At 36.3% G+C, this 9,901-nt stretch overlaps 1 protein-coding gene across 2 annotated transcripts in view; it reads left to right on the forward strand.

The window, feature by feature from the left end:
- Window positions 1-9,901, forward strand: part of kcnh7 (potassium voltage-gated channel subfamily H member 7) — a 50,708-nt gene that overhangs the window by 24,655 nt on the left and 16,152 nt on the right. For both annotated transcript variants that reach the window (XM_015050365.1, XM_015050364.1), the window contains exons 5-9: window positions 1,634-1,845; window positions 3,229-3,654; window positions 5,292-5,691; window positions 5,840-6,040; window positions 8,289-8,543. In XM_015050365.1, coding sequence (XP_014905851.1) covers window positions 1,634-1,845; window positions 3,229-3,654; window positions 5,292-5,691; window positions 5,840-6,040; window positions 8,289-8,543 — 1,494 coding nt within the window. The remainder of the gene's footprint in view (window positions 1-1,633; window positions 1,846-3,228; window positions 3,655-5,291; window positions 5,692-5,839; window positions 6,041-8,288; window positions 8,544-9,901) is intronic.

Consider the following 9,901-nt stretch of genomic DNA (forward strand, 5'->3'; position numbering starts at 1 on the left):
TGATTTTTTGCTAAAATGTCAGTTTGCTGTTACATCTAATCATTCAAACATTATGGACTACTCAGACAGCCAAACTTTTTGGATGGAAGTTGTATTCACTTAAAAGCAGTCAAATAATAAGGATAAGTGGCAGCTGGCTAATGGAAGTCAAGGTAATGTAAAATTTATAAACATGAAAGATATTCACTCAACTATATGTGTTAGTAGTTAGGTTGTTGTGTTAAACATTACAAAAATTTCTTAGTTTCAGTCAGTCCAATGTCTTGTTTAAATTTAATAGTTTGGCTTAATAGTTTGGCTTAGAGCCATGTGGGTGATCATGGAATAGAGAAAACAACAAGAACATGGTATATCCCATCAGCAAAACAAAAAAATAAATGTTGGAATATAAATATGAAATATAATCAAAGTCACATTTTATGTAATGGATTTATGCTTTTTTTGTTTTTCTCTCCCCTTTTCCAATGTTCTTTTGCTTGTTCTTTGTTTTCTTTTAGTGTTTGAGTTTGTTAGTAGGTTTATGCATTTTTCCCTCCTTTTGCTACTTTATGTCTGATTTTGCTTTTGATTTTTTTTATATATTGGCTTTTCACCACACTTAAATGTTTGCTCTACAAAAGCTTCTCTTAAAATGAAAAAGTACATCAGCAGCTCTGTAAAAAGATTACACTGATTGAATTTAAATTAAATCTGCATTTCCTGCAGATACGTTTACCAATGTGCACCAAAGGCACATGTGATATCTTGATGTCTTGAAGCAAACATAATGTGAAAACTGAAGGAAGGAGTTTGAAAGAAAACAAGGCAATCAGGAGCTGATTATTCTGTCTTTATACCAATGCATATTCTAAGAATCAGAAATACTCCATTTCCAATAACCCCTGTTGTGAACATAATCTAATCATTCTTGTAGATATATTTTTGAAAGCACTAATAATGAAGGTCTGGACTGATCAGAATACTTAAATGTTTTATTGAGGACTTCTGAAACTCCTCCAGGACTGTGTTTGTGTCAACACCTGTCCTCAAACCATGAGAGTTTGCTTTTAAGATGCTAACATTAATGTGTGTAATCAGCTACAAGTACTTTTTGTGTGTGTGTGTGTGTGAAAACACATTATTTCCATTATTTTGTCATAGCTACTAAAACTGTTAAAGCTAACACAGAAAGTGTTAAAATTTGCAAAAGTGTGGAAACTCCTAAAGAGCTGCTGGAGAACATTTGCCAAATGTTGATCTAGTGGGAGGTGTGCTCTTTTTCTTGTACTTGTTTTACGTATGGAACTAAGTGGGACATAAAGTAAGAGGGTTTTCTCCACCTGGTTAACTTTTCTTGTGAAAGTGCCATATTTAAGGGGATATTTAAAAGAAAAAATATCTGAGAGAAAATCACTTACTATAAACATACTTCAGTCTCTGTTATGTCTTAGTACATAACAGAGGTTTTAATGTACACAATATTCAATAGGCTCTGTTAAGGATATCAACTTGGAAAACAATTAGTTTTTAATTGTTGGATTACAAAGATTTATTATGATTTTTTTAATGATTTTATGAAATAGAATTAATTAGATTTGTCCTAAAGATGATGATTTTGCTGCTAAGATAAATGCTCTCTTCCCTGAATCACCAGGCCCTTTCAACCATGTGAAGTCCAGTCTGCTCGGCTCTACCTCTGATTCAAACATCAACAAGTACAGCACCATCAACAAGATCCCGCTGATTGCACTCAACTTCACAGAGGGCACTGATAAGAAAGCTCATTCTCCCCCAACCTCAGAGAAAGCCATCATAGCACCAAAAGTCAAAGACAGAACTCACAACGTCACAGAAAAAGTTACACAGGTGAGATTAAAGATTTTCTCTTCAAGAACAGGCCAAACTCCAGCCCATTATTCTAAAAGCCGATAAGTGCTCCACAAGAATAGATTGATCTCTTCTCACTCTAAAAGCCGCAAGAACAACATGACACTATTCTGTTTTTGCAGTCCTGGTTTGGGAGTTCTTATACGTTGTTCTCAATCCGTATTCTGGGTAGAGCTTTATGTTTGTATGGTGTCTGAGAACTATTAAAAGGGTGTGTTGTTATGGGAAAGACCTATGAAGGGTTCCTGGGAAATCTGCACTTAGGTCTTTCAAACTCTAAAGCAAAAATAAAATAAGAAAGACATAAAATATGAAACTGTTTGACATGTCAAACATTCACAGATTTTTAATATCTCAAACCTGCTCACATAGCCAGAATGATCTTTTACCACACACACTGTGTGTGTGGTTCTGTCAGCTGAAACATGAACATGGGTAAATTATGAAGGGCAATGCTAACATGACACAAGTGGGGGATTATTTACTCAAGTGACTCATTCATAAGCTGGACTTTAAACAGACATTTTAGATAGCATAGCGAAAAAAGTGCAGTTTGTTACTGCAAACAAGTAATTGCAACACTAAAAAGATCTTATTCCTGAATATTTTATGATAATGCTGATTACACACATTTAATTTGCTCTCTTTTTTTTTTCCTCCTCAATGTTCGCATCACTCTTTGTAAGCTTTAACATTTTATCCATTGTGGGTACTATGCACTAATGTATGATGATGCAATAATGACAGATTTGACATTGCACAGTTTTGTTAGTGACATGCTTAGACATGCATGCCACCATCTTAATTAAATAATTCCTTACACTTTGATGTGAGGTTTTGAGGCACTGCTTCATGACGGGTGGCATGGCCAAATTTATAATTCATGTGTATGTGCTGAGAAGAACAGACCAAAGAAAGAGATCCAGGGCCCCCATTATTGCTGATACGCTATTTTTTCTGCTTTTAGAGAATCCCATCTTTGTCTAACATTTGAAAATAAACTAAAAGGAAATGAGAGAACAACTCATGCCCCTGAACACCTATGAGAAACTACAGTCAAGCCAGAGTTCATCCATCTTAAAAAAAATCAATCACGTTTTGCTCATTAAGGAGACTGCGTGACAATATTTCTTCTTTTCCTCAGTTAATCATGTGAACGGTGATTTAGTCGACTTATCATTATCCTTTAGGTCCCTGAACTGTTAAAATTGCTTTGCAAGTTTGATTTAATTCACCAAGAAATCTTGACTGTCAGAAACAATAAACCTGTCAAAATGTCACTAGAAATTAAACTCTATAATTATATAGTTCAATAGTAGTGAGAGGAGTCGTGTTAAACTGTCTCTCTTTCCTCTTCTCCAGGTTCTTTCCCTTGGAGCTGATGTACTTCCAGAGTACAAGCTGCAGGCGCCTCGCATTGATAAGTTCACCATCCTCCACTACAGCCCCTTTAAGGCAGTATGGGACTGGCTGATCCTGCTGCTGGTCATCTACACAGCAATCCTCACTCCTTACTCTGCTGCTTTCCTGCTCAATGACCAGGAGGAGCAGAGGAGACGTGAATGTGGCTACTCGTGCAGCCCTCTCAATGTTGTGGATTTGATGGTGGACATCATGTTCATTATTGACATCCTCATAAACTTCAGGACCACCTACGTTAACCACAACGAGGAAGTGGTTAGCCATCCAGCTAAGATAGCGATCCATTACTTCAAAGGCTGGTTCCTCATCGATATGGTTGCAGCGATCCCCTTTGATCTTCTGATCTTTGGCTCGGGATCGGATGAGGTCTGTTGTTTTGAATGTGTAGTCTGTATTTTTGTACCCATTTATAACGCCTTTGAGCTTTTCTCACATCATCCACGGGATGTTTGCTCTATTAACTGGACTAGTTCCCAAGGGGAGCTCCTCAAAGCTGGAATTTTCCTCTGGCATATGAAAGGATTACTTCAAATTTGATATTTTTCTCCCTTAGTGTATTTCTTTATATATCCTTTTTTTTTTCTTTTTTTTTTTTTCTGAATGGTCCTCATTCTGGTATCCATTTACATGGATTAATGGCTTACCGAATCGCAATCAATGGTGCATTTATGTGAGGACCAGACCAGAAGAGTTATGTACACAGCTGGCCATGTTAGATGGTCATTGGCAGGCTGGCTGCCAGCTCTGTCAGCTTGTTTGTCTGGCAGGAGATTTCCCCTAAGGCTCTGGATCCACTTCAGGGCTTTATCGTGCTTTGTGGTCACTCCATTACACCAGAAAAGCTCCTGATTATAGACAATAATCATCTTTTCTATCACTGCTGCTGCTAGTGCTGAGTCATTTCACTGGATCACAACAAATCAAAAAGGAAATGGGTTTCTAGTTTTTTTTCTTTTTTTTTTTTTTCTTTTTATCCTTTCACAAAAAGAAAAAAAAATGTCTGGCTTCAGCAAATTGTCACTGTAATCGACACATTATGATGACATCTCAGTTCACAGCTTCTATTTATAGCTTCTCAGCTTTGGTGTTTATAAATTTTAGACTGATCATGGGAAATTCAACTCGGCTTCATTCTTACTCACGAAGGGAACACAAGGAAAGCAGATGGTTTTTATGAGGCTCATTTAATTTAGAAGCTTAACAAGACTGCTAAAAATACTTATGGCAAACATTAATTTAGGATAAGATGTATAAAATGTGAGATTCTGGAGTCCTACCAAAAGACTGATATATAGCAAGAAATGTAGATGTATCACAGAAACATATTATATATATTACATTCAGATTGACTGAAGAGTAATTTCCGAGTTTTGCTAAGGAGTATTATATAGCGTTCGCAGCTTTCTGCCAGAATTGGCCTGTATTTAGCTCCATTGATTGTTTAATTAACTCTGATCAGCAGCTCAGTTCAATACAGGAAAGTATCACACTATCCATGTAGTGTCCAGAGGTAATGCTGACGTGTTTATTTTGTTCCTGTGTTGTGGTGATGCTGGATCTAAAGGCACTATATTAGATCTAATATTAAGATCACATGGTTTGGAGTGATTGGACTAATTTTCCAGTAGCTAACAAACACTTATTCCAAATGAGCTCTTGCTGTTAACTACCAATGTTTGTGAACCATACCATCTCTCTCTCTCTCTCTTTCTTTATATATACATATAAAAAGAGAGACTCTGACTACTTTTCTTTCAGTATTACGGCTCTTTATCCATGTCACCACATCTGAGGGTGTACTGACCCTAACTTTAGTCAAATCAAGCATCACTCAACCATGATACTTTATACTGTGTCATTATGCATTTCATTCTTTGTCTACGTATAAGTTGACGTAATTTTCAGCAAAGTGCAAACTGACTGTAATTTGAATTGACAATGCTAACGTACAGACTACTGTCATGTAAGTGCTGACAATCTTTCTTCATGTGGCTTTTCTGCAGACAACCACTCTCATTGGCCTGCTAAAGACAGCCAGGCTCCTACGATTGGTGCGTGTCGCAAGAAAGCTGGACCGTTACTCTGAGTACGGAGCTGCTGTTCTGATGTTGCTCATGTGTATCTTTGCCCTAATTGCCCACTGGCTGGCCTGCATATGGTATGCTATCGGCAATGTGGAGAAGCCCTACCTACAGCACAAGATTGGCTGGCTCGACAATTTGGCATTGTCCATAGGGAAGAGATACAACTACAGCGATCCTAACTCTGGTCCCTCCATCAAGGACAAGTACGTCACCGCCCTTTACTTCACTTTCAGCAGTCTCACAAGTGTGGGCTTTGGGAATGTTTCCCCCAACACCAACTCAGAGAAGATCTTTTCCATATGCGTCATGTTAATTGGTTGTAAGTATTGCTGCTTATTTGCTGTTACATTTAATCCTCTTCATTTTATTAGGCATAATCCTTGATTAATGCATCTCTGTTCTTGTAAATATTGTTTACATTAGGATCTGCGTTTCAGCACCTTTTTTGATCAGTGTCTTTATTTCAGCCCTCATGTATGCCAGTATTTTTGGAAACGTCTCTGCCATCATCCAGAGACTGTACTCTGGGACAGCCCGCTACCATGCTCAAATGTTACGGGTCAAGGAGTTTATCCGCTTTCACCAGATCCCAAACCCTCTCAGGCAACGGCTGGAAGAGTACTTCCAGCACTCATGGACCTACACCAATGGCATCGACATGAACACGGTAAATAAATAAATAAATAAAAAAAGAAAAAAGAAAAAAGAATAACCAACCAACCAAAAGATAAATGAATAAAAAGAAATACTTGCATTTATCCGTCCTTGCATTAATGACTGTTTAGGATGCTAAAAAGAGCTTTCTTTTTTTCCTTTGCTCTACATCTGGACTATCATCTCTTCATTGGTAAGAGCAGGAGGTACATCCATTTGCTCCATTTGTTTTGTCAATAATCTATTTGAATATTATAGAGGAATTTAAAGATGGAGCAGATTTAATTTCCAGGAGGTTAACCCCTAATTCTCGGAACTTCCAATACACATCCAGTGTAAAACGAAGCCAGAATTGCTATGCAAGTGAGGTTCGGTAACGCGATTGGTCAAAGCTTTCCAATACACAACAGTAGGGCTGGAATGGTATAAAAACCTAATGTCAGAAGTAAGAGACAAGACATTTTGGATTTCTGAGACAATGAAAATAAGTTGATGAAAATGTGATGTGTGAATCCGCAGATGTGCATTAAATGTCTTCCTGTTTATCTATTAGCAGGGAGAATGGAGTTTGTGTATTATTTCTTATTTACGTATTCCATGAGTTTAGCACCTTTAAATTCCTCTATAATATTTCTCAAAGAAAAGACATAATTGTATTTCAGAACCATTAAGCTCATGTTGCAGGAGTTCATGTGTTATATTCATGGTAAATTTAAATATGTTGTTCAGAGCTAAAAGGGTTTTATTTTCTTTTTTATTAGAGCTGTACTTATAATGTTACTTGGATGGATAAAAATACTTAGTAATTCAGATAAATAATATCAATTGTGTTTACTGTATTTTCCGACCATAGTACTATTACGGTACATTTTTTTTTACATTTAGCTAGAACCTGATTGGAAATAATCCATATCGTTATAGATTGTTATGTTGTCATAAGTAGTTAATGTCTTAAATTGCTGTAGGTAACTTGATTTGCCATAAATCTAGTAGTGGGTGCAGGACGGCTCAGTTTGTTGTACATGTGCAACCAGCTGACATTTGTAAATGTAAAGCAATGTAATAAGACAATAGCAAAGGCTTAATTGAAAGCTAATAATTCAGTTTTACCCTATTTAACTGCTTTTCTCTGACTGGAAATATATTCTATGTTCTGTTGTTAAAACAAAATGAAGACGTCTTCAACATTGGAGTTGTTTTAAGATGGTCCTGCTTAGTAATTCAGATAAATAATTACTGATTGTTTCCAGCCCTGAATGAAGATGCCTGCTCAAAATATTAAATGTTTGACATATGAGATAAATGTTATGCATCTTGGTCAACTTTTTGATCAACAAATAATAACTGTTTCACTTGACTTTCTCTGAAACAAATCCTTTCACAGCAAGAAAGTTTTACTTAAATCCATAAAATATTCAAATCCATTTAGTTTGTTGGTGCAGCACATAAACAGTGACTACTACACAAAATGAGTTAGAAATATATTACTTTACATAAATAAAATGTAGAAATCAACTCAGTTCCACATTGATCAAACAATAGCAATCATCTTTGACTAAAATTCAGTCATGTCTGATAGACAGAGATTTCAACTAAATAATTACCTAGATAGCTTAAATTAATCAACGTGTCCAATGCCTTTCTCCATAAAATGTTTGCTTTTTTTTTTTTTTAAACTAACCAATTTTTATTTGTCCATTTACATTGTGATATATTCTTTTATATTTTAAGTTGAAAACCTATTGTTAAAAATGTTTGAACTGGATTGGTAAAATGAAATGATCATCATTTTGGTTTAGATGATGGAAATAGTGAGGAAAATGACATAATGAAATGAGCAAATATAGACACATCAGTGCTTTTGGCTGCTATAGGAATGTCTACGAAGTACATAATCTGCACAGGCCAAAAAAATGTAAAGAATCAAAACGTAAAGATTTTAAAAGCTACAACAGCTATGGTTTCTGAGGAGCTATTTACTATTTTAGTGTAGTTTGTGAAATGATAGGATTTTCTTGGTTTCACAAAATATGTTATGATTTTGCATTTACTGTTGGATTCTTTCTCAGTTGTTGTTTTTTTTTCTGGTGTGTTGTACCATCTTCAAATCTCAATACCATTTTCTTCCTTAGCGAAAGTGCAGTTATGTATCTTGTAACTGAGGACAGCTTCCACTCTGTAGGATATAGCTTATTAAAGCATTCCTGTATGGAATATAAACTATTTTTGAGCATTTTGCTGACAGAGATTTTTGTGTGTCACAGGTGTTAAAAGGTTTTCCTGAATGCCTGCAGGCAGATATCTGCCTCCACCTTAACAAAAATCTTCTAGAGAACTGTAAAGCTTTTCAAGGGGCAACCAAAGGGTGCTTGAGGGCCTTGGCCATGCGCTTCAGAACCACTCATGCTCCTCCTGGAGACACTCTGGTCCACAGCGGCGATGTTCTAACGGCTCTCTACTTTCTGTCCCGTGGCTCAATTGAGATACTAAAGGATGACATTGTGGTGGCCATTTTAGGTAAATATACATTTTAATTGGCTATTTTTACTGCAGTTTTGCAAAATCCATTATAGCTGTTTTTACTTGGATGGATGGATGGATGGATGGATGGATGGATGGATGGATGGATGGATGGATGGATGGATGGATGGATGGATGGATGGACTGCAATGCTGTGGGCAGTGTAAACTGAGTTGCATAAAGATTGTGTTTGTCTGACCTTTTGCTAGAGAGTTGAATTATTTATGCATGTGGCGACAGTCTCTGTTAAACATTAAATCCTCAACTCTTTTGCAATAAGTGATCATCTGCAAAATGTCAATATTACCTCCTGTATCAGGAAACACAGTGAAACCTCTGAATAGAAATTTTATTTGCTCTAATGTGAAATGTGTAAATGTAGATTTTACATGTAAAAGCTGTTTCCCCATGAACACTGAAAGAAATGAAACTATTGATCTCCTTAGGGATAAATTAAGTATATTCTATTCTATTCTATTCTATTCTATTCTATTATATTCTATTCTATTCTAATATGCTGTGACTCCCCAATCATACCTATCAGAAATGGGAAACACAATCAGAATAACAGTATTTTTTGTAATAACAAAAAGCTAGAAGAATTTCACCAAATAAATAACACAAAATAATAACTATAAAGACACTGAGACTACTTGTTGTGGCACATATGATACAGACAATGGAGAAATGGTACAGGTGGAAAATATTATCTTTTTGAAAGAGTAACCACTTCCATTAGGATATCAGGAAAATTATTAGGAGATTCTCCATTTTAGGGAATACAGATTTCTGTGGACTCACTTTCCAACACAACTCCCACACATTTAGGCAAGGCTGTATCAAGTTCAGGTCAGTGACTTTACAGTCTGTGCTAGCGCTCACATCGCTGTCACTGGGCTTGAATCTAATAATAAATTGTTCCCTGGCTGGAAACAATTTATAATAATGTGCATCACACTAACATTATACAGATTTATATTGCATGGTACAACAGCTTTGTCTCATTTAGGCTGCGAAAAGGAGCATTACACTTCTCACCTCTTTGATGGCTCTGTAAGGGAGAGCCACCACACCGTCATCGGCTTCTTTGCTGATATTATGACAGCTGCAGGAAAAGCAGGAAAACCACAACAGGGTAGACAGCTCACATGCAGCAGCAACACGTGAAGCCTACTGATAACACAAAGCCAGGTTTGCCAGAGGAGTGAAGCTTGGAGGCTCAGGAGGTGAACACATTTACCTCCTGAGCACATTCTCTTCTCAAGTCTTTGGTGGGAAGGGAAATTATGGATATCTATGCAGAATTCAAATTTGTAAAAAAAAAATTCTATACATATATATATATATATATATAT

The sequence above is a fragment of the Poecilia latipinna genome, unplaced genomic scaffold (assembly GCF_001443285.1).
Source record: "Poecilia latipinna isolate Pla-1442-1.1 unplaced genomic scaffold, P_latipinna-1.0 Scaffold988, whole genome shotgun sequence".
NCBI lineage: Eukaryota > Metazoa > Chordata > Actinopteri > Cyprinodontiformes > Poeciliidae > Poecilia > Poecilia latipinna.